General features: G+C 33.0%; 2 protein-coding genes across 2 annotated transcripts in view; one reads left to right on the top strand and one right to left on the bottom strand.

Moving 5' to 3' along the window:
• LOC143914278 (organic cation transporter-like protein) overlaps positions 1-26,834 on the top strand; it is a 474,519-nt gene that overhangs the window by 169,412 nt on the left and 278,273 nt on the right. The window lies entirely within an intron of this gene.
• Positions 1-26,834, bottom strand: part of LOC143914705 (uncharacterized) — a 95,384-nt gene that overhangs the window by 28,793 nt on the left and 39,757 nt on the right. The window contains exons 9-10 of the mRNA XM_077435005.1: positions 16,297-16,500; positions 10,732-10,924 (exon numbers count right to left, since the gene is read on the bottom strand). Coding sequence (XP_077291131.1) covers positions 10,732-10,924; positions 16,297-16,500 — 397 coding nt within the window. The remainder of the gene's footprint in view (positions 1-10,731; positions 10,925-16,296; positions 16,501-26,834) is intronic.

Raw genomic sequence — 26,834 nt, 5'->3', positions numbered from 1 at the left:
TCATTTAACTTAGCATATTGAAAATCTTATGAAGTAAATGGGTAATTATCACAGTTGGAAATTTTCAATGTTGCCAAAGTTAATGTAAAATGTGACTCGTTTCAGAGTTCTAAGCATATTTTCCCTCTTCGTCGAGTTCATATCAAGTTATTAAATCTGTTTTAAACCACTAAGCCCAGTCCCGTTAGCTGCTTCATAATTACAAAGTTAGGCGGTTTCCTTGTCGAGGAAAAGTTCTACAGGTATAATATAGGCAAAGTATTTACTATTATGCGATTATATACGGTATGATAAATACGAAATGAAAAAGAAAGGATAATTTGTCATAATTTGATTAGTTTGCGAATTCCCTCGATTGCAATTATGAAGTCTTTGTTTCGCGAGTTACGAGATTATGGAACAATTGATGGTACACTTGAAAACTAGAACAACAGCGGGGGACACTATAGCAAAGTACGCTTTTGCCGTTTTCTAGGATAATTGAAAACGAGACGAAGAAAACTCGTTATTATATTACACGGAGGAAAATAATAGCACGAATGTATCATCTTTAACTCATTTTAAATTGCAAAAGTTTATATTTGTACGATAGTGGAAGAGTTCACATACAAGATGCAACTAAGTTCAGTTTATTATATCAGTAAAAATTGCATTTGCTTATAGGTATATATTACATAAATCCAGAGAGTATTAAAAACTGATTCGTTTAAGAAATCAATATGCAAAAATTTATAGCAGCCGTTTCGCAAACAATATCAAATTAAATTCGTAAATTGTAAAAAGTCTTTGCGCGTACGAAATTCAATTTCCATAAAATTATTATATTGTTCGACTGGCATTCAACTGCGAACGTATTTTATTTATCCATTCTACACAGCAGTTGTCCGACGCAATTTTCACTCGAATTTTCCATTACCGATGTGAATATATAATTACGGGCAATTGAATACATATATGAAAATTATCAATTTAAACTCTAATTGGCGTTTTAGCATATTAAAAGCACATGAAAATTAATCAGAAATAACAAACAACAAACCACACGCGCATTATTAATGTCGAAATGGTAACACATCGAATGGTCACCGGATGTGACCGAAGCATAAATTTACTAAAGCGAAAATTAATAAATTCACAATATAAAATATATTACATAATAAATAATACATCGCATAGGATTTTCGAAAATAAACGTACAGTGTGCAACGCGAGCTCGACCGGCTATAAATATTCGTTGAATGGAAAGTTTTCTTTTATTCATAATAACAGTAGTCTATTTAACATGAGAAAAGAACCAGAAGCAGCATGGAAGCTCTTTTGTTGTCTTATTTTTGCTCCGACTGTTAAATGTTTTCATCCATTTTCTATAGAGCATAGTGTCTGTGTGTGGCAGATTCGATTTCGTGATCAGTCATAGTGGTGGATTTGGCATGGTCTAGTGATCCGGTACGTACATTTATAATCTAATGAGCTTTCGCTGGATTCAGATTAGCTTTCACAAAGTGGGGCTTTGGATTGCGGCCAAAACACTGCAAGAAACGTTGTCGGTTTGATAGATTCCACCGAACTATTGATTCACTTTTGACGCGTCTAACACAATAATTCCGCTAACCATATTGGTCGGACGATATCGTTTCGACGATTGTTTGACGTGATATAAAACACCGGTTTGTGAAAATTGCCCCACATGACAAAGCCGCAAACATGTAGATGTGTTGATTAACGCGTTTGTGAATTTTTATTCGTTCTATTATATGTATATTTCACATTGTGCTAGTAAATGCATTGATTATGCATGTTTTATACAAAGAGTACATCGATTGTGCAACTGTTCATTAATAATCGGATATATGTTTGTTCAACCGTGGATGATTGGAACATTTGCATATAACAATGGTGTATGATTGCTAATATGTAACACTGAGCAACAAAAAATCATGTTTTTATGAGCACTTACCGAAGCGGAGACTAATCAATCTGTACTAAGTTTGATCTATTGAATTTGAATATGACAATATTTTTGTTGGCTTACTCTCGTTTAACAGATGACAGTTTAAAAAATGTGCAATTTTTATAGATTTTTGGCTTTTGCAGGTTTTAATTCAAAATCTAGTATTGCTGTGCCAAAAGTGAGTATTGGAATCAATAGTCAAATTTTTTTCTATTGCTTTAAAATACGTATAATTATAATTTCAAATCAAAAATATTGATTTTCGTAATATTATGAGCCAATTTCGCTAATTTTTGACCTTACCACGCTTATAAGGTTTGGTTTTCAATCTCAATATTTTCAAGTAGTAAATTATATAAAATTACAATATGAAATGTTCTAGGCTCACGCTCATCGTTCGTGAATGTGAACGAGTGAGATGGAGTGATGCGCTCTCCATTCTTCATCTCTAAAGCCTGGACCCAGAGGGTGCCGCGTATTTTTCAAATGTTGTAAATGCATTTTTAAAGGTTTGCCGAACCTTTTTTACAAAGGATTTACAACAATGGAACAATGAGCGGCACCTTGGCTATCCTACCTCTATTCATCTCGCTCTTGCACTATTTAATGTGGACCTTAAACAACAGCATTTTTCAACTTAATTTAAAATGATTTACCGCTAAAATAAGTACGTTTCGATAAGAAAAAATATTGACATAAAAAACCAATCCATATATATGTATGTACATACATATGTACGTGTTGAAGTGAAAATTTTCCGGGAAATAAGCTCATAATATTACGGAAAAAATGTGCAAAATTGTATATTTTTGACTTTTAAAATTCGCTAGATAAATAGCTTTGATTTTTTATTTCAAAGAAATAAAAAATCAAAATCTATAGAAAAAACATCTGTCTGTTGATTCCAATATTCGCTTTTGGCACAGAAATACTATATTTTAAATTAAAGACTGCTAAACCCAAAAATCTGTAAAAATTGTACATATACATTATTTAAGCGATCATCTCTTTTAAAGAGTAAGCCAACAAAAATTATTGTCATATTTAGATTCAGTGGGTCAAAATCAGTAAAGATTGATTAGTTTCCGCTCCCGTGATTTTTTTTTGATGCTCAGTGGAATTGGCACAAACATTGTATAACACGTCGTCAACCGGATTGCAAGGCGTTGCTCGAGCGAGTGAAAGTTTACAAATAAAAATTGCATATTGCGTTGATAATTTGATAGAACATTAGTGGTAGACCCAGACATATGTACGAGTACATACATTTAATTGAATGCATATTGTGAAAGAGACTCGAAGGCCACGAATGAATGCATCTCGAATGGATGACCGTGAAAGACGTGCACAGGAATGTTTACCCATCGATATTGCATTTTTCTAAAGCTCAATAGACGTCTGCTGAAAGGCCGTCCCACACTTACGGTTAGAGGCTAGCTTTCCAACCCGAGATTCCTCTCGAAATTGGATCGGATCTGTTGTTTTGGTATCATTCCGAGTAATAATAATATTACTTTACTTTTAGAATTTCGTTCAAATGCCAATATGGCGACATTAATGTTTTCGATTTAAGGTTAAATGGGATCGTAGGTCGAAAAAAGGTTGGAATACGCTGAATAAAGTTTTCCACATACAGACACCATCTCACCCGTCCGTCTTGGCCATTTATCTGGGTATCGAATGCGAGCTTTTTCAATCGGGAATCGGGGACGTGTGCGATTCCTTAGATAGTTTTATTGCGTCGTCCTACTTAAGGAACCAATGACATTTTATCTCGAATTTATCACCAGCCACTTCCTGCACTTTGACCGCCATTTTTCACCGCAACGACAGCTAAATACTGACTATAAAACTGATGTGTTGACGACGAATGCAATACGACTATACTACATACATAAGTATACGACCAACAGCGGTTCGGTTGATGTCTAATGGTAATTTTCCTCGTTCCCATCTAAGTATGTATCTTCTCCTGTCCGCGATAATTTTTTTGTTACATAACACAGAACCAGGTCACTGCATTTGTATGTATACGAACATTGTTTTTTATAGTCGCAATAATTTATAAGTAATTTTCTTGTGCTACATAATAATTGTAATTGACTTTGGGTCTGAACAACCATAAATACAATTACATATATATATATATATATATATATATATATATATATATATATATATATATTTTTTTTTTTTAAATGGTTAGAGAATGTACAATAATAATTTTTATAGTCAAGATATGATAAAGCCGCAATTAAGCTAGACTCCTTTCTAAGTGACCCTTCATGTCCGAGATTTGAGAAGACCACTTTTGGATATTAATAATAATAATTTTTATTTTAAACGTTGAGGAGAATAGTGCAATCCTTATCGTATATACATATATGTATAAACAATATATAAATTTATAATCTAAGCGATGAAATTAATATATTAATAATAATAAATAACTAATTAAAACAATTAATGAATTAATTGACAAATGACTTATGCAGTTATGAAGCAGTTTCATATATCGAATATACGGTAAACGGAGTATCTGACACTCGAGTTCTCATTAGTTCATGTTCTCGCATGGGTAGCTTTCGATTGATGGAGTTTTTTTTTAATTTTATCGAAATTTTAGTGACGTGCGCGAGATGGTTTTTTGCGGAATAATCACCGAACCGAACATAAATACATGAACATTGACGACACTGAAACATGATAACGTAGGGAGGCTGCACTCATCTTGAGAGCAGCCTCAAAGTAAGTTACGAGCCTTCCACAAACATCTGCGACGCATTGCAACCCGCGTAGCTCGAAAATGGCACGGTAGCAGTTGTTGTACTGCACCTTAATTATTGTCTCCTGCTTGTATTTCGTCCATAGTTCTACAGTAGGTGTAAAGACTAGTTCAAAAGGACATAAATAATTTACTGAAGTGGTAAAACCGTCTTCTTTACCATTCAATTTTACGGTCATCGAATGGCAAACAGTTTCATGATTTCGTACATCCAAAATTATGTTGAGAACAAAATGAGAACTAGTATCGGAAAATCAAGTACGAGCCAACTTCCAGAAGTTAATTCAGTTTTGATGGAGTAGGCGCCAAGAGCACCACATCGTTTGCATATTTGATATCGTTACCGCATCTGCCTCCTATTTACATATGTATATCGCATGCGACTTCAGTCTGTCGAAGAACTTGGAAAAATATTTGCAGCATGAAAAGTTACAACTGAAGTATTTATTGCCACATAATGAATGACTTCCTTACAAGTTATTAAACAAGACGTATCATATTTTTTTCCGATTCAGATGACCAGATAATTTTAGAATTTGGAGATTTTATCTCCTGTACATTTTTCACCGAGTCAGATAGTTTCCCGCAATACGTTACACCATCTTTGTGTATTCCCCTAAGACTGAAAAGATTTAGCTTACGACAATCTATCTTGACTCACGTTGCAGCTAGAGCTCTGCAGTGTTGTCGGAAGTTCGGTTATGGATGAGTTTTATGCTGTATTTCCCGGAACACATTTATTCCATAGAAATGTCAAAATCCAAGAAATAGCAATAATATCCATGTTGTCATACATATTTACATATAATATTCCTTAAAAATTGGTTTAAATTCTTTACGCATGTTTTTTAAAAGACGATCGAATAAACAAAACACCATTTCGTTTACAAAAAAAGTAAAGTTGTTCAAAACTATAGTCATGTATATATGTAATATATTATTTTGGATCACTCTGCTACAGAATATAGCGTGTCGTTGATATTGTAACACTTCGAGAGAAATTTTGGCGATGGGATTTGAATGAAATTTGGAAACTGACAGTTGAAGTCTCGCAGCATTTGAATTATAAAACATGGTACCCGGTGCGGTGTTGGGCCGTTTTACGACCGGACATATCAACTGTTAGTTTTTACTGAAAGTTTCGCATTTAAATAAGGTAATGCGGTCGTATATATGTACGATATGTACATAATAGAGTGTGGATGAGCGTTGGCGTAAGAGGAAATCTCCCATTACGGATACGGAGTAAGGCGAGTTTCCGCTAAAATCACCGTTTTGCAGATACAAAGGTTATTGGTTATTACTCTGGGATACTGTTATAGCGGAAATAAACTACAGGAAGGTTAAAAGGCAACCTTTTTAAATATCAAACAGCCACGCCATACTACGAAATTTATCTTTGGACTGGGTCGCTATTCAAGCGCGCGAATTATACACAGGATGTCGCGGAAATAGTACACTACATTATACAATATAATGTTAAAGTGTATATTGTATATAGTTTATACGTGAAAATGCCGTTTGCCACGTAAAAGTACGTAATCAATGAATTAGATGAAAGGTTAAGACGAAAATAAGTACCGTAAATATTGAACAAAGCTATTTTATACATACAATCAAATACATTTTATGATAAAATATTTTTTTTTTATGTTGGATAGTCATGTAAAGTTGAAAAGATATCTTAATGTCAATATTTTAAGTTGTTCGTGATAGTATAACATATATAGTATATAGACAAAACTCTTTTCTGTGGCGAGCAAATAAAACCTTTAAGTAACCAGAGCGGAGATCTAACATTCTTTACTGGTTTGACTCATTAAATTCGATTATGATAATGATTTTTGTTGATTTATTCTCGTTTCCACGGTATGAGCATTTAAAAAAAATATTTTAACGTTTAACTAAAAATTTTGTGTTGCTGGGCTCAAAATGAGTATTGGAATATAGTCAGATATTTTTTATATTCATAATACTGCTTTAAAATACTTATAATTTATTATCTTGCGAATTTCAAAAGTCAAAAATTTTTTTACAGAATTTTTTCCCTTGCTATTATCCATTTAACTGGCCAGTTTTATATTGCACTACGTTTATAAGAATTGGTTTAAAGATATACAATCCATATAAAAGCAGTGAAATATAAAACTCGATTTTTATATTTCACTACTTATAAACGCAGTGAAATATAAAAATGAAATATATTGTATATTTCTTTTTTTTTTATCTAAACGTACTAATTCTAATAAATCTTCTTGCGGGACAGATCTAGCGCGTTATAATTGTTGAATGTACATATACATACATACATATACTTCTGATGATGACTCTCAAATTTACTTTGTATTCGGCCAACGTCTTGAATATACATATGTATGTAATATGATTCGGTGATTATTCCGTCACCAAAATCTTGTTCACGGAAAATCTGGCATCCAAAAACTCTATCAATCGAAAGCTTCACACGCGAAATATTATGCTAACGAAAACTCGAGTGCCAGATCTTTCGGGATCGAGATTTTAGTGATTTGCGCGAGATTGTTTTTTGTTCAATATGATAAAAAAAATATGAACGGTATTATATGTGAATTCATTTCTCCCTGAATTTCTCTCATTCATAACCTTAGCGTAATATGAATTTGTTCATCTGATCGAAACGAATTGGAAATACCTGAACTACATATGTATGTACATACATATATACATACATTTATACCGGTTAGTGTAAATCGGAATCAATCGCGTATTAATGAAGCGCTTTTCGAAACGGGCAATCGCGTAATTTGCCCTTTGGCACATACCTACATACGTACATATACGAATTAAACGATCAGATGTTCAAGTCATTGATTTATTTTTTGATCTGCCTGTATTTGTCTCTAATTTGTGGGTTTTTTAACGGTCGAAAAAAAAGTGTCGATCCAAAGAGGAGGAGGAGACGTGCGGGTTCTCCTCCCCCTCATCATCTCTTCCTCCCACTGTATTATTTGTGTTAACTTTTTCAGTTAACCGACCGCACCGTTTTTCCGACAGAGTCGAAACTTTCAGGGTTTACCCAATTTCAGATGCCCACATTCTCGCGAAAGTTGCGAAACGCCCGAAGGAATCTGAACAGAATTTGACCGAAAATGGGGAATGACTCGTACGCACATGCGGTTCGATTTAATGCAATCGTCTATATTGTGTACATTATGGTTATGGTTGGTGTGAATAAAGTGAAAACTCATTTTCCGATTAAAATTTAATTAAATGTAAGGAAGAAATCCTCGCATTAATATGAGTAATGTTTTTTAATAGTCGATGTACAATTCAAACGATAATATTTACCACAATCTAAGTAGACAAACTTTGTTGCTAACAAATGTAATACAACAAATGTTTACGTTAAATGACTGAATGGCTGAATATAACACTAAAATTTGAATTTAAAATATGTAAATTAAATTGGAAATTGGTAGGAATCGTTTCTTCGTGATCGATTAATATATAAAAAAATATTTTTCCTCTCAATAAGGTAATGTAATTGGTACTTGGAATATGCTTTCTGAGAAATCTCATTATAAAGACACTGGGGATTCGAAGCAATTGTCTTTGATGTTATAAGTTGTCTTCTAGAAATTTTCTAATTTAATTTGATAAAAAGTCGTCCATAACTTTAGAAAGCTTTCATTTTTATTTCATCAACAAATAAACAGCTCATAAAATTTTGGTAGATTGGAAAATAATATATATATATATATATATATATATATATATATATATATATATATATATATATATTTTTTAATCGGAATAATTCATCATTTAAATATATGTATATGAAAAAATATGTATTTAAATTACGTCAATACGGGAAAGCGGTCGATAAATTTCAATTCATGTATATCAGCGTTTCCCAACCTGTGGTACGCGTACCACTTGTTGGTACGCGGTTGATGGTTGGTGGTACGCGAAAAAAAATCAGTAATGGCGGACATGCAGGAATGAATGATTTACAATCATAAAAATAGAAATATTTTTTATATCTAATATATAATTTCGAAAGAGACTTTGTAAGTTTGTATCTTTGTTTGGGAACCTCGAAAACAAAATAAAATTTCCATGACGACAATTCAATTGGTTGAATATTATATTTTTTTCGATTAAAATAAATTTAATAAAAAAAACAAATGAATATTTACCATTATATTCGCAATGTTTAAGCTATTTATATTACAAATACTGAGCGAATCCGTGTAAAAAAACTAGTCATTAATAAACATTATCTTAATTAGTCATCGTTGACGTCAATATGTACAGTCGATGATCGAAAATCTGGCAATCGATACGTTTTCCTCAGATCCGGCATGGATTTTGGAGTGCATTTTTAAATTTACCGTGTTCACGCTTCAATAAATAAATAACTTGAATTTAACACTTGAGGACAGTTCGATAATAATCTTTAATGTTCCAGATAAAATTGAAAGTACACATGATTAGAAAATTAGATTTTTGGAATTTATGTATCGAAAATGATCAAACTGAAGTATTTGAAACTTTACATAATTTCTTATCTGAAAACAAGAGTCGTATGTCTCGGGATAAACCTGAAAAAATAATTGAATATTTAATAGGACTGAAATCGTCTTTTACGCAGTGCTTCCCCAAACCTTTTAGAAGCAAACAATTTGATTTCAAACCGCTTTGATAGTGAAAATTTTCTGACAGCTACCAAGGAAAAAGAGAACTTGATTGAACTTTCAAATTATAGCATTTAAAAACTGAATTCGAAATAAATACAGTTATTAATTTTTGGCTAGGTATTAGTGAAGAATATGAACAGCTTTATGACATAGCGCTCAAATTTCTGTCGCCGTTCACTAGCACTTAACTGGTTGAGAGACCTTTCTCTTCATATATTTTAATAAGACAAATATATAAATTGATGAAATCCAGCTCCAGACTTAAGGGTAAATCTCGCATCATTTGAACCAAATTTAAAAAAACTAAGTACAAGGATCTCAATTACATATATGTACTTTGTAATTTTGTGTTTTTATTAAAACAATCAATAATATTTTTATCATCAATAATAGAAGTATGAAAAGATAGTAGATAAATATATTAAACTTTGGGCATATTATAATTGTGACTCCACAAAAAATTTTTTCCATAAAATTTCTTACCAAAACATATCTACATATTGCGTGTATCATGTCTTCACATTCCTTACTATGCAAATACTATATATAATAATTACACTTGCAAAAACAAATTTCATGAAATACAATAATTTTTATATGGTGGTACAATTTAGCGTTATGTACTACCAAGTGGTACGCGAGTCAAAAAAAGGTTGGGAAACGCTGATGTAGATAATCATCAGCGTCTTGGAATAATTCGTTATGAAGACAAGAATACTTTGTCATACTACAAAAGTGACGAATCAAATTTCACGGAGACTATTATTTAATATTTGACAGAAAAAAATCGAATAATTATAATAAAATTATTATAAAATGGAGAAAAAATTGAGAATATTTCACTCAGTGAATAGAAACCCATAAAGTAGTCCACAATTCCCTTACCGATACAACGAACTTTTACATATTGTAATTTGACGAGGCCAACTATCGAATTTTTGAGGCCGCCTGGAACTATGTGGACCATCTGAAGGAAAGTTTTTTTTATTGCCATTTTATTCAGTGACACACGAGAGTCGACCAACGAGGTGGAAAACGCTTTTCATCGAGGGGGTTTTCCTCCGCAAATTGGATAAGTTTTACCCGCTTAGTTAAGGGGGTTATCCCGCGGGGGATGACGGCACTTGTAATGCCGCTTTGCATACGCCAAGTCACGGTAAAAGCACATGCCATTTATTACCACCGGGTTTTATGTGGTATCTTCGTAAACTGACATGATTATGAAACTATAACTTCCACTGTCTACATCTATGTACATATGCGCGTACACTATGTATGTACAAATGTATGTTGATAATTTCGAAAGTGCTTACTCTGGTTCTTGTTCCAGCACCAACTCTTCAAAGTCTAAGACGATATGATGAGCTGGTGGTGCACTGACTTCGGTGTCGCAGCTGGTACCGTCTGGATAGTGACGTGGAAAACCTGGACTTGCCAAAACTGCTCTGGGTCTGGCTCGATTTAGCACTATTGATGATTCGCAGCCTACGCCACCCTCTACTGCTTCTGTAATGGAAAAAGTTCATCAATATCGTTATTCTACTATAATGGTAATATTATATTATATACGATGAACCAGGTTGAAGAAAAATCGAAGTTTTTCACTTTATTTATATTATCCCATGATGCCATTACGCGTCACCAATGAGCAACAAATATGGTATTAAACTTGTGCATATGCAAATATGTGTATATATCTACATATATATATATATATATTTTTATATATATATATATATATATATATATATATATATATATATATATATATATACATATATGTATATATATATATATATATATATATATATATATATATATATATATATATATATATATATATATTTATATATATATATATATATATATATATATACATATGTATATATATATATATATATATATATATATATATATATATATATATATATATATATATATATATATATATATATATATATATATATATATATATATATGTATATATACATATAAAATATACTTATACACATTTTCATTTCAAATACAAATTAATTGTTAATTGGAACTTTATTGAATTAAAAATATAATTTTCGACGGATAAAACAAGCATTAAAATATTTTTAAACTCGTATGGAATTATAATAAATACAGTGGTCTTTAAATTGCGTTTAGATCATCATTTAAATAATTTGGTTGTAATATTATAGTCGTTTTAATTTATGTGCAATTTTGCATTATTGAAAAAGCCCATATGCGTATGTTTGGACAAACCGAAATGTTTTTTTTTGCACACCATAAAAGCAAACATAAAATTGGCAACTGTGGCACAATATGCCATTGTTGGCTATGATTAAATTTATGGGTTTGCTTTTACATAGTACAAAACTAAATTAAGAAGTTGTATTTGTTAGAAAAATACACATGTTGGGTGCTTAATAATATTAGGAAAACTAAATTCGTCTATATCTAATATATTATTTCGAAAGATACATTGTATGTTAGGGTTAAAAGTTTGTTGGGAGCATCGAAAACAAATCAAAGTTTCTATGACGACGACATCGATATCGTCAAATATATTTTTTTTTCGATTCAATTAAATTTAATAAAAAAACAAATGAATGTTGACCATTATATTGTTCAACCATGTTTAAGCTGTTAATATTACAAATACTGAGCGAAGCCGGGTAAAGACACTAGTAAATAATATATTTAGTTGATAAAAGATATGCATTTGAACAATATGGCACAAAACCGAGCGCGCTATAATCGCTCACTTCAAACGGAACAGATTGCCAAATTGTTCTACGATATTTTTGTGTATTTTTACGCAAACCTTCTGCCATTTTTTTATCGTTCACGCCAATTGGACACGCAGTATCGAAATTTATAACAGCGAATTTTTCTCCCTTTGATATAGGACTGATGGGAAAACTCTACGCAGAGACCGTATAACTCAACGACGGGAAAATATTTACGGTAATAAATATTTGGCGCTTTTAAACAAAGCTCTTTCACGGAGGTATCTTCACGCTCGAAAAGAGTTTCGGGACTGTACCAAAACCCGAAAAGGGAAATTCAAAAAGATGTCCGTATACGAGAATGCCGAGTATTTGTCTCGCGCAAGAGAACACACAAACTTCTAGCGACGAGCGAATAATTCTCGCATAATAATTATACATTTGTTTACACACAAAAAAGACGTCCCACTTACATAAATTTAATTACAACAATATATATCACATGGATTTGGTTATACTAAAGGATTTGCACCGTGCCTTCTAATTTAATAACTCAAACGTACACCACATACATACTCGTATATCAACTAAATCTACATATTTTCTTCGGTATATTGTATACCTATTAAATAGTCAGATTACATACGCGAGAGTAATTCAATTATTCGAATTTGTACGTAAACGGCGAACGTATCGAATTTAGAACGACCCGATAATTCCATCCTGATAAATAACAATACCTGCGCTTGCTATGAAACATGATACGTATGTACATACATACTTACATATATATGTACACATGCTTTAATTCATCGAACAAATATTGAATTTATACCCAAGAAAGAGAATAAAACACCATTAGGTTCGTAGAAGGGCAAAAGTGATTTTCAGAAGTGCCATTTATACCCTCGTCCAAGGATCAGGTCCATATATGTACCTACATACATACATATGTATAATATACACGTTCGAGTCTCAAAAGGTATAAGTGAATGTGGTATTCAATATCCGGATTATTATTCGACTGATTTTCCAATAGATTTGTTACGAAAAAATCATGATGTAATATGTTAAATGCGTAGTTTATTACGTAATTTTAAAAGGGATGTTTTAAAGATTCCGAGTCCTGCACTAATTGCAACTGATACTGAGTTATTTAATATTACTCTTTAATTATGCAGAGCCGCATGGTTTCATCGCAACTTTATTCAAAGTATTATGTGATACTTTATAAAATACCACCATGCGTTCGCTAGAGAGGTCGTGGATTTCATGCATTCGGACAAAATATACATATGTTCGTAAAAAGAAAATTATGTGCAGTAATTTTCGCGTGCACTTTTCCAGCGCGAGTCAGACTAAAAGCTCTCAAAGTTTCGAAAAATAATATACAACCACCCCTAATGGCCCCATTCCGCATGTCTGAAACCATTAAGTCCATTACCCACATTTCGCCAACAATACGACCCGAAATTCAACACATAAATGTATGTACATTCAGTGAAAATCACGGAACGTGGTGAAAATTGTGCACTTACGTAATTTCGAAACATTTATTTTTATTGTAATGCACGTTTTTGTATTTTGCGTGTTTGTATTTTCACACTTATGTGAAAGTGTTAAATGTACATATATTGCGACCAAAATTGTGAGAAAGATTCATCGTTCAAAAGTTGTTAACAGTCATCGAATGTAATAAAGTATGACCGGTTAAAAGGTTTTGCAAGTAACGCTAATGAGATGCTCGAAGTCGAATTCTGCTACGGCGACTTTGCGAATTTTATGCAACTTTGACTTTTTACCTGTCATATAAGTATGAAGATTTTATCAGAATTTAATTTAAAATTTTCGAATTATGTATATACATATAGACATTCACAAGTTGTGTGTAGGTTTCGTTGTGGTTTTCAAGGCATAAATGAAATTTTGTATCAAAAGCTTTGAAACGTTATAGGGAAAATATATGTATATATGTATGAGTGAATACAGCATAAATATAAATTATGAATTTGTATTATTTTAAAATACACTAATGCATATTAAACTGTTTGGACTGTAGGCGCTAACATTTGTCTGCAAAAATATTTGGATGCTATTAATTCGTGGACGAAAACTTGGCTTTTATCCCTAAATATCAAGAAATGTTCAGTATTGGTTACAAAACTCCAACTTTTTTCTATAAAATAGATAAAAATCTAATTAACCGTGTCCAATATCAATTAGGCATCACTACTTGTGATCTCAAATGGACTTCGCATATTAATCATATTGTCAACAAATGTTACTCATTTTTGGATATTATTTGATTTATTTATTTTATTCTAAACATAATTATCAAACATCTATTAAGTTTTCTCAACTTAAGCGTCTTAACAAAACTTTATATATTGTAATACGTTTTTAGTATATGAACTTTATAAAAATGTTATATTTATTGAAAGGGTACAAAGGAGAATTATTAAGATTCCTTCCAAATTTAATCACTTTCTTATAATGAGAGGTTGAAAATAATGAATCTCACCCCACTGGAGACGAGAAGAAGAATAGACGACTTAATCGAAGTCTTTAAAATATTAAGTTATCATTACAATTGTCCTATGTCCAACCTATTTATGTTCAATGACAACAGTCATCTTAGAGCAGTGGTTCTTAACCTGGGTTCGATCGAACCCCAGGGGTTCGGTGAGTCAGTCTCAGGGGTTCGGCGAAAGTCAAGACACACACCCGACTCATATGATTCGGGTGCCAATTAAGAAGGGTTCGGTGAATGCGCATATGAAACTGGTGAGGATCAGCACCTCCAACAAGGTTAAGAACCACTCTCTTAGAGGTTACTCTATCAGACTCCTAAAAGAAATATCGAACAAATTGACAGAGATTCCTTCTTTTCAAAAGGAGTGGTTAAAGTTTGGAATAGTCTTTCTAACAATGTAGTAAATTCTGAATTTTTTTTAAAAACAAGCTAGTTGTCTTTCTTAAACTATAATTTTTCTTTTCCAATATCTTCATTTCTTTCTATATTTTCGGTTTTTTTTAGCTATCATTATACTGTCTTTTTTCTTCATATTTTCGTATTTTCTTTTACTTTGTTACTAGCTGAACCTGGTATGCGTTGCAATACCAGAATAAGGCATGCAATTCCCGTTCCCGTTTCATGTGATGGTCAACGCCGTGGAGTAACGTCTCTTCAACGCCGTGTCGTCATAAACCAACCTGTTAACGTGGTTACCAACAAACACATTTCCTAAACTACACAATGGCGCTTCATACTTTCGCGTCGGTAAAATCGTAATTACGAATATTATTATAAAGAGGTTTTTTCCCGTTGTTTTTCACAGTAAGCTTCCCGAACATGCATACAACAAATCCTGAAAGTTCCATCGTAATCGGTTGAGTGGTTTAGGAGTCCATACGAGACAGACCACAGACATTAAATTTTATGTTTATAGATTTCTTTTTCTGCTTTACTTTTTCTTCTCTAATTTTTATTTTATTATTGTTTTATTTATTTATTTTTCACATATAATTTATATACATACATATATGAAATGCGCGCGCACATTAATACGGGAGGAAAAGCCCGTTCCTCTTGTTCCTTTTGTATCCTGCTCGCGCAAATTAAGTGAGGATGTACGTGAGTATGTACCGTTTACCATGCACCCTTTTTTTTGATCTTTCGACTTAAGATCTTTCGATTTTCGATCTTTGCCTTCCGATATTTGGTTTTTCGTGCATTTCTAATTCGATCCCGTGGGGTAGACCCGAAATGTATATATGTATGTATGTATGTATAAGTCAAACACCTTGTGTCTATCAGCTTTGCCGCCTCCCCCAAGTATGTTAAATAAATAAACATATGTTTTACGTGGAATTTAATATATAATATGTATCATATTTCACGATGGACATTACCTCCTTTTGAAATATACATACATAAATACATATACATGCTTACATATGTATGCCCTCTTAAAGAGTGTTATATGAATCTGAGAGGTTTGAAATTCAAAATATTATTGAAAGGCTTTATCGCGGTGGCAATGTATTCGTGCTCTCCGTGGTTTATTTTTTAAATATCCGTACAAATGTTTCCTGTTATGTTGCAAAAGTGTATTGCGTTGGAATAAAATTCGAAAATAATTATGTTGAAGGGGTTACCTTCGGTTAGAGTTCGCTCGCAAAGAAAATGGTTGGGTGCTCCACAATCTCTATCGTTCCACCGGAAGGAAGAAGCCAGACGTGGTGGAGCTGGTGCTGGAGGCCGATAAGCTCGTCTCACCTCGACACAGTCCTGACCTGATAAGCCGTCGTCATTAGGCTGCTTGTTGTAACCACCGTGCTCGGACCACCCGGGAAACCAATCTGAAATTCGAAAGTACATGTATATTATTTTTAGCATACACATTTAATTTTTGTAGGGATTCAACAGTTGGATACAGTGGATTTTATAAAATGGCAAAATATTAAAAATGGCATTTTCATTGATATCGAAACATACGAAATTACGTACCTTTTTAGTTTTACTCATAATTTTGATAAGAATGATTGTGAAATATGGCAAATGTACGTGATATCTCAGTTCTGATCATTATCTATATATTTTAAATGTGAATGAAAGTTATATGTTTTTAATTTTTTAAAATTGAATTATTTCGAATATCAAACGAAGACTTTTACTTCCGGGCTTTATTTCTAAACTAACGAATTTACAATGAAATATACGTAAAATTATATTCCGTCAAAATTTCTGTCGAAAAAATGTCATGAAAAAAAGATTATTTGAAAATATATTTCAGCAGTGACATACAAATGTATATATTTTTTTAAACTTGTACATATGTATTTAAATTTATAGATTATAAATTTTGAAATCATGTTCAATTAGTGGTGACAAAGTATGTATTTAGTATCGTTTTTGCAAATTTTATGAGGAACCGTTTCAGTAATGAAATCAGATAAATTGATAAACTTTGATAGGAACCGAATCACAAATATCTAAGTGTGACCAGCAGCACTACAGATAAAACTTGGAATGAATTCTTTTCAATGGAGGTAAGCCCATGGGATCGAACCCAGCAACCTCTCGGTGGTTAGCATTAACGAAACCACCAAGTTGTTGATAGTGTGTTTAAAATAAAGATAGATACCCAAGATATCACAATAGCTTTTATTTTCTAAACTATTGGCGGGAACATGAAAAAATGACGGCCATACGAAGTGAAATCTATTTTTAAATAAAAAAAAAATCAAATCAATGTTTCAAAATTTTCGTCGAGATAAGTCGATTCGTGTTAAAAGGACATTGATTTAAACTTTTGAAATTTTCTATATAGCGTTCCCTTGATACGCAAGTTTTCTCAAAATTCGCATTTTTCGGTGTAGCCTCATATATGTATGTACATACCAAAAAAAATGCGCAGTGTCCTTTTTTTAAATAGGCCTGTTATTCTTATACTGTTCCAAGGAAGCGTTGAACTGAATGGAGAAAGATTCATTGGAGGATTCTTCCTCCGCCATTATATCCCTCCTGGGTAATCCAAAAAGGATCATTCTAAAATCTAAAGGAAAGGACTGACAACTAACGGGATTTTTTTAGTAAGGCCTATATTCTACAAGAGGGCTATTGTATGTGGACCATCTGTTAAGAGTCTCTGATAATATAAACAGATACGTATAAATTCACGTTTATATAAAATCCAAAAAAAAAGACATACTCGGCAAATAAATTATTACTGTAAATAAATCTTAATTTTATCGTTATAAAATTTCGTTATGTAATTCCTACTAGTATTTTTAATATATATAGGTATGTGCTGACGTAGGTATACTGACTAATGTGATCGCGAAAAAAGTAAGCTCGACGAAAGTTCACCTTCTGAAATATTCAAAGGTATTCTGGATCGTCGGCTGACCACGTCTAGTGCTTCTCCATACGTAGACGTTAAACGATGGAAACTTTTAACGAGCGTGATCTATTACCACGTCGAAACTTACGCTAATTTATTGACATAAGCTAGTGGTGGAAAACTCAAAGTTTTCCGTGCGAGAAGTGTTTGAGTTGAGCGCAACGAACGTGCTCTCCTTTAAGAAACTCCCGATTAATTCCGACTACTGAATATGCTAATCTTTTATTATTTATGCTAATCTTTTATTAAATTGTATTATGAAAAATATACACGTGTAAGTACATGGGGTCGAGTAGCACCCCAGTATTTTTTAATCAAAATACAGCTTTTCTGTCATCAACATAAAAAAAATTTAGTCCCATAGCATCTTTTTGACTATTTTTGTATAAAAAAATAACAACAAGCATCAATATGCAAGCGCACATAGGTAAGGCCAACAGGCGACTGCATGACTATAGCCACGTGCCAAAAGCACGAAACAATAACAAACAAACAAACGAAAACAATAGCTTACGAAAATATAGCTGTCTCTTTCTCTCGCGTTGATTGATCGATCAACAAGAATACGCAAGTGAACAGTCAAAAACATGACTTATCGCTACCGCCTTTAAATCATATTTTGGAACGTATAAATGTATAGATGTATTATACAATGTATCTAATTGTACACCTTTTCTAAATCATACAAAATCTATTAAAATAAATTTCTTGTAGTCCATTCTAGGAATACAAGAAATATAGGGTGTAGAGCTTTGAAAATCACATAGTTATTACGAAAAACATAAAAGATGGGACACTTGCATACCCCACTTCGGTGAGGGAGGGTTAAGAAAAGTTCCCCGAAATTGCTTTATAAACTATAAACATACACATATATAAATATTTAGAATTTATTTCTTTTATTACACTTTATAACCGATTCTTCAATATGAAGGAATATATATGTATGTATAACATTATATGGGTCGTGAAAGAGACTAATTGATTGGTGACCATTCTCAATACACTCTACATATATGTATACTATTTGTATTGTAGGATCTGGTTGTCAGGTGACATAGGTAGTGACGCGTTGAGTCGTTTAAAACATTTAAGCAGAGCGCCGCGTCTGTCACATTGCATGTACCAATTTCATTATTCATTCTTCTCAAGCATACTAACTTAATCATTCATTCATAAAACTAAATCCCACAATATGAAATAATACACATTATTACTATATTCAGAAATTTGAGAAAAAATGTAATCGCAAATACAATATTTATTTATTTATTTATTCAGATATTCACCCATTTATATTTTATTTTACACGAAATCTATGATCAAACATTGTACAGAAGTATTGTAAACATTATTTAAAACATCGATTGACAATCATAGAGACATCTATGAAAAATTTTGCAGCATTTTATAAATCAGCGAAATTGAGATATTGAAAAATTATAATTTTGATACAGATAGGGAAATTTTGATACAGATAGTATGAATGACATCAAATAAATTCGCAAATTCTGATAGGAAACGATCAACACTAATCCATATTCAAGGTCTGGACGGCAGCACAAAGCCAGGGATAGAACCCGTGACCAATACATGCAAAGTCATACATGCAAACCACAGATCTATGCTGCTGGTTATAATTAAGTAACAGATGAATTTTAATTTTGTTTTGGATAATTGCAAAATTCAAAGAACTATAATGTGTGTTTAACTTCAAATTTAATATATAATTTGGAAAGAGACTTTGCATGTATGTAACCTTCGTTCGTTGGGTCGTAGAAATCCGTGACGTCATCGAACAAATGATTCGATTCAAAGGATTTGAAGTCCTCGGGGGCAAATGCGCCGAGGTCGAAGCCTAGGGGGTGCAGACGCCAGGGGTGGAGCCCTAGGGGGCGGAACCTCCGGGGGCACAGATGCTGGGGGCGGAGCCCTAGGGGTCGCAGACGCCGGGGGCGTAGCCGCGGGGGCGCAGGCGCCGGATTCTAGTATACATATAATTTTTTATAAGAGACTTATGGTTATTTTAATTATGATTTAATTTATTCAAAATTTTTTTAAAACATTCGAGAACTTTTGCTATACTGATTGTAGAACAAAAATAACAAATATTTAATCTATAAATAACTAAATCAAATAAATACATAATTTACCAATGTAAATAGCTTGGATCAAGTTTTTTTGAACAGGAATATTAGTGAAATCGACCAACATGTTTAAATTTGACAACTTTGAAACTAATTTCTTCGATTAATCTATATTTTTTCACTTGAAATCTACTCGTAACAAAACTATGTAAATAGCTGGAATACCATTTTAATTTTTATTTACCTATCCTAGTAATAGTAGTATACATATATCATAAAACTTTGCCCTATTACAATACAACAAGTGGGAGTCGAACGTCTACCTGTGCAAAGTTCAAACATTGACTATAATAATTGAATTCAGATATCGATTTACCCAGAATCATAAAGGATACCTTTTACATCGTAATATTTACAAGAGACATACACATATATAACACAAATCAATATGTACATATGTATATACTACTCAATACATATATAGAATATGTATAATACATATATGTACCGTTTCGCCTTCCTTTAACGTTGTACTGGGCGTATGTATATGTAAATGGGTGGTTTTAATGAGGTCCAGCTCGTGTAGTCTTTGAGATGTGACGTCAGCGAGGATCTACATGGGCAGGGGTGGTCAAGCGGACCTCTGTGAATGCGAAATTGCAGTAATTTCTGAGGAACGTGACTTGTGGGGCTACCCCTGTTTACATGGACGTGTTTTCCTCGTAGAATCTCGCTCTCAAGAGATACACAAATGTAGGATTATGGTGGTAGTACGCACTTGTATGCTTTGGGTATTTGAGTCGTTTGAGATGCGCCGTTTTCCTCCTAGATGGTACGTTACAAACGAGACGTCTATTTTGTAAATATGGATGAAATGTTGATACGCTAAAGCTCGTTTCCGCGAAACGCTTTCCCGGCACACGTTGATTAAGAGGGGAAGGTTCAATTTCTCTATCCACGTTGTATGTGCTATGTTTTTATTGGGGTGTAATTTGATGCTCGTCGAATAGTATATAATAAGTATATAGTGCTTAAGGGGTCTTTTATATCATGTAAATTTGTACTGCTCCACGTCAAAAAGCACTAAGCAGTTTATAATTTTTTAAATATTTTTCCACAGCATCCCGTTATTATTTATTTCGCAGCAACGTCACATAAATTTAGGCTTATTTTTCTACGTTCTGTAACACTTCAAACATTTTCACCGTTCGCCTTACAGTGAAATGTCCTTGTGAAAAGATTCCAACGATGTTTAATAGTATGTATGTACATATATACATAATGTGTGTATGTGCATGAGTTTAATAAATTAATGTTTAAATCAAGATTTTTACTCTTTATTTTACAAATACTCAAATAATATATTTTCGTTCATGTTTTTTCTCGTTTTTTTGGAACCTTTTTATAATAAAAAAGTGTTGATTTAATTATCCGTTACCCAATAACAGCGATATTTTGTTACATTATTAATTCGTGCTAATATTTTTTTAACCTTTTAAAATATATATGTATGTATATGTTGAAAATCGGTATTTACGTACATATATATATATGTACATACACATATGTATGTATTTAAATAGCAGCAGCATAGCTCAGTGTTTAGCGTAAAATGCTATCAACTGAGGGGTTATGAGTTCAATATTCGGCCTGTTGTTACTGGTCAGATCGTGGATATATGTACATTTATTTATTTATTTTTTATTTTACATATATACCAGGAAGGCCTTACAGGTAAATCCCAATGCGCCTTCCTGGCCAATTACAAATACAAATGCAGCATTTTTTTATTATAAGTCGTTGAATTGCGAGACACTGAAAAAACTCGCAAATTAACGAGACATCTATGAATTGTACATAAATTTTTATTGTACATCCATCAAATTTCAAATAGTGGTGAGATAGTAGGTAGGAAGGATTTTTAGCCAATTTTTTTTCCGGGAACCGTTTCAACAATGAAATCTGAGAAAATTGGCAAACTCTGATAGGAAACGATCAACCTGGAGTCACAAATCCAGGTCTGACCAACAGCATACTCTGAAAAATTCATTTTCATTCAGGGATAGAACCCGGCACCTTCTTGATGGTAAGCAGAAGCTTAACGTCCGAGCTATGCTGCTGGCTACATACATATGTATGTGATTCAAGATTGAACGCTTCCCATCAAGAGTTTGCAAATTTATCTTTATATTTAGTAATAAATTTATATAAAGTACGTATGTAAAAATTTGGCCATAGGTGTCGTGTCGTATTGGAAAAAAACCATAATGGCACCATGCTAAACAAAATTTTAGTAATAAAAAATAAAATTAATAATATATAATGAAAATTTACGTTCCCAATCCAATAAAATTAAAAATCTATAAACAAATCAGATCATTCTTATTGCATTAAAAACTCACAATACATCCTATTTTATCCTCAATTAAATCCGGATTAATTTTCGACCCCTGACCTTAGAGCTTTAGCTTGAGCGGACTGCTTGATAGAAACTTACGAGTAGTTCTACGAGTGCAAAATTATAATAGTTTTAAATGAAGCTTCAAGTGTTTCCTGAAAATGAACGTGCCAGCGAACTCACTTTTCTGAATATAAAATGAAATATAGAGCGAAACATACAACTCAATATACATATTATTCGATACTGCATATGAATAAATTTTAAATAAATATTTACGAACAATAACAATATTACATCTGAAGGTGCAAACATATGCACATATTATACATACATATATACTTTTCACGAAACACTCGAATTATCGTATCAAACAAAACGTTCGAAACACGCAATCAGATTATAAAACTGTTACATTTAAATAGTAGTACATATTTAAATTTAAGTCATTAACATTGTATTTTGAAATGATTAATATAAAAAAATAAACAAATATTAAAGAGCGAAGCAGAGGTTTCAGCGACGGTAATTAAGCGTCGTCAGTGGAAACCTCGTCTGGTACATTTCCATAAAAAAATTTAATACAGCAATAAAGCCTTCGCTTTCCATTAATTGCGAATTCTCACTCGGAACACTGCGGACGCAAATTGACCATATTTCAGGGTGAATTTTTCAAGACTGGAAAACATTGCCCGCTTTCCGACGACACCCCTCACCCCACCCACCCCCCATTTCAAAATCCCATAAGCGAAGCGATGGCGGTGTTTTTATAACCGAATAAGCCAAACTGTACTAATATTTGCACGAGCTCAACCGGCTTTTTGCACACGCGGTCGCTAGTAGAATCGGCTAAATTTGGACTAAACGAGGTCAGTTGGCGATAATTAAATTCAAACAAAACAAGTGGTCAAAATCTGGAAACGTCTAATACCACATCCTATTATATATTTAATAAATATGTAATCAGTATCTGGCTGCACTATCAAAGTTCTATATTTGTTTTTCATAACCACAGCATGGACTAGTGGTTGGCATGTATTGCTATGGTCAGTGTAGTTGTGAGTTCGAGTCACACTGATTGCTGCTGGCCAGACATTCGTTTGTAACTAGGTCGGTCGTTTCTGATCATAGTTTGCCAATTTTTCTGATTTTCATTGAAACGATTCCTGCTTTCATTGAAAAGTTGGCATTCCCTCCTCATTTCTCTTGCGAAATCTTGAATTATTGTGTTATATCTCAGGTTTCTCTCCATAGATGTGGATGTTTATTGTGTGTGAATTCGTATTGTTACATGAAAATGTTATTGATCGTATTGTATACGATGTTAGCAATGTCTGACCATAGATGTCATGTATGGTTTCAATTTATGTAATAATTATGTATTAAAAAAATAAATATAATTTCTTGAGTCTTAATCTGTTTTACACACTCGTCACTTTGTGGCAATCTGTTAGGCGATGTGCATGATTAATTGATGTAATAAAATAAAATTAAATAAAAATAGAAGGACGCCTCGTGGCTCCATGTTTTTAAATTTGGGCGCAGATTTTGAAATCTGGTAAAATTGTATGGAAATCACTAATAGTTCATAGTTGAGACGCGAAGAGTTTCATTAATATATTTCGATGTCTATTTTCAATGAATGAGTGCGTTTCATTTTCGAAATTAATTTAACACTTGTCCGTTGTCAACGGGCAAAGCCACTGATGTGAGAATGCTTTTGACGTTGTTTTATATAATAATCTATGTATGTATAAATGTAGTTGAATTAATTTCCTGTGTTTTGTAGGCCGACGTAAATAAAGTGCATCACGTATGCACTCGCGCAGAAGCACTGTATTTATCGAGCACTTCTACTAACCCTCTGGACCACGAGAGACTAGATGCTACACTTTCTATGTATGTATGTATGTATTTTTATTTATTTTATTTTATTTCATTCCAGGAAGGCATTACAGGTAAACCCCAATGCGCCTTCCTGGCCAAATTACAAACAATACAGCATTTTTTATTATATACATAAGTCGCTAAATTGCGAGACACTGACTTAAACTCGACAATTTAACGAGACATCTATGAATTGTACATACATTTTTATTGTAATATTTACATTAATCATACTCAAATAGTGGTGACATAGTGGGTAGGAAGGATTTTTAGCCAATTTTTAATCGGGAATCGTTTCAACAATGAAATCAGAGAAAATTGGCAAACTCTGATAGGAAACGATCAACCAGGAGTCACAAATCCTGGTCTGACCAGCAGCATTACAGATATACTCAGAAAAATTCTTTTCAATCGAGGTCAGCTCAAGGGATCGAACTCGGCGCCTCTCAGTGTTAAGCAGAAGCTTAACGACCGAGCCACGCTGCTGGCTGTATATGTTACATGTTACATAACACTGTTAACAATGTTACACTGTATATGGTATGTATATTACACGTTGAATTTAAGCTGTTTACTATTTATTCAGCATACGAAGTAGTTGAATATATGATTACGAGCCGAAAGGATCACGGAACGATCCTTATTTTGAGTGAGGCTGTTGTTTTATTATTTTGTGGTATCGAACGGGTCTACATACATCACGGCATCGAAAGGCCGAAAAATCGAAAAAGCAAATATCGGAAAGCAAAGATCGAAAATCGAAAGATCTTAAATCGAAAGATCAAAAATAATGTATGCATGGTAAACGGTACTATGTATATACATATATAATATATCAGTGGCATGCGGTAATATTATCTCTCTTTTCGTCATACAGCCTTGCTTAATGTGCGCGGGCAGGATACGGGAGGAAAAGCCTGTTCCTCTTGTATCCTGCTCGCGCAAATTAAGTGAGGCTGTACGACGGGGGGAGAGAGAGTTTTACCGCACGTCACTGATTTATTTATTTATTTATTTAATAGTTTTGGACCATTGTGGCATTACAGGAAGAACCTAATGCGCCACAATGGCCTACATTTGAAAAAGATATAAAAACAAGTATACTGTAAATAAAGGAAAAAAGCAAAAGCAGAAAACATGGTAAAATAAAATAATAAAAAAAAGTAACAAAAGGAAAATAATACCTCATTCAGAGAAAAAAAAAAATAACAAAAGTGTAAAAATTAAAAATAAAATCCATAAATCCCATTCTTTGTTTACACTGAGAAAAATTAAAATAGTATATAAAAATGTACAAAAGAGAAAGAAAAAATAAAATAAAATAAAACAAAATATGAATAAAAAATAAAATCACAGCGAGGTCCAAATGGAAGAGAGTAGATTAAGATTCCACTCATTCATCACATTCAAATTTAGAAAGTAATGATGAGCGCAGGTTACCAGATAAATATGTTAAGATAATATCCGACAATCTACGCTCCCCAAGGTGGAAAATATCACATTCAGGGACAGCAGCAACGATTTCATTGAGAAGTCGAATAGCTCTTGGAATAGGAGCCATTCGAAAAAGAACTGTGCGAGCAGCAGGTACAACCATTAAATGATGATGTCTACCACGCACATAATTATTAGGGACATAAAGTCCCAACTGTTCCAGCAACAACGGGCATGACGTATTACCACGCAATAGCTGGAGAACGAAACGAATTAACGAGAAGTTTCTCCGAAGTTCAAGGGAATTATACCCAAGCATGCCCAAAAGGAAAGGAGTAGGATAGAGATATGGGTAGTACCCATACTCTTTCTTATAAAGAAAACGAAGAAATGCTTTTTGCACTTTTTCTATAATAAGAGAGTAGTTTGCTTCATGCGGATTCCACACAATTGCATTATACTCTAGCTTACTTCTAACAAGTGAGTTGAAAAGCAAGCGAGAAGACAAGGGGTTGGAGAATAATCTAGCATATCTCAAGACAAATCCAAGTCGACGAAAGGAAACGTCAGCGATTGTCTTGATGTGGTTGTGAAAGGTGAATTGAGGATCAAAAGTGATACCCAAGTCGACCATTGATTCCACGCGCTTCAACAATACGGATCCAATGGAATATCCGTGACAATAGAGCGAATTCGCACGTCCATAACTCATAATAGCACATTTACTAGTATTCAGTTCAAGCCCTAAACTGGAACTGAACTCTAAAACAGCGTTAATATCAGCTTGAAGGAGAGAGGCTTGCCTCTCATCCTTAACAGCAATGAATAGTTTAACGTCGTTAGCAAACAAGAGACATGAAGCATTGCGTAGTACTTTTGGGAGGTTATTAATGACTATTGTAAATAGTAAAGGGCCTAAGGTGGACCCCTGAGTTACACCAGATCGCGTAAAAAATGAAGGAGATTCATAAATACCATATCTAA

Source organism: Arctopsyche grandis, chromosome 7 (genome assembly GCF_051622035.1).
Source record: "Arctopsyche grandis isolate Sample6627 chromosome 7, ASM5162203v2, whole genome shotgun sequence".
NCBI classification, from domain to species: Eukaryota; Metazoa; Arthropoda; class Insecta; order Trichoptera; family Hydropsychidae; genus Arctopsyche; species Arctopsyche grandis.
Note: the sequence above shows the minus strand (reverse complement) of the source record. Positions and strands in the feature narration are given on the sequence as shown.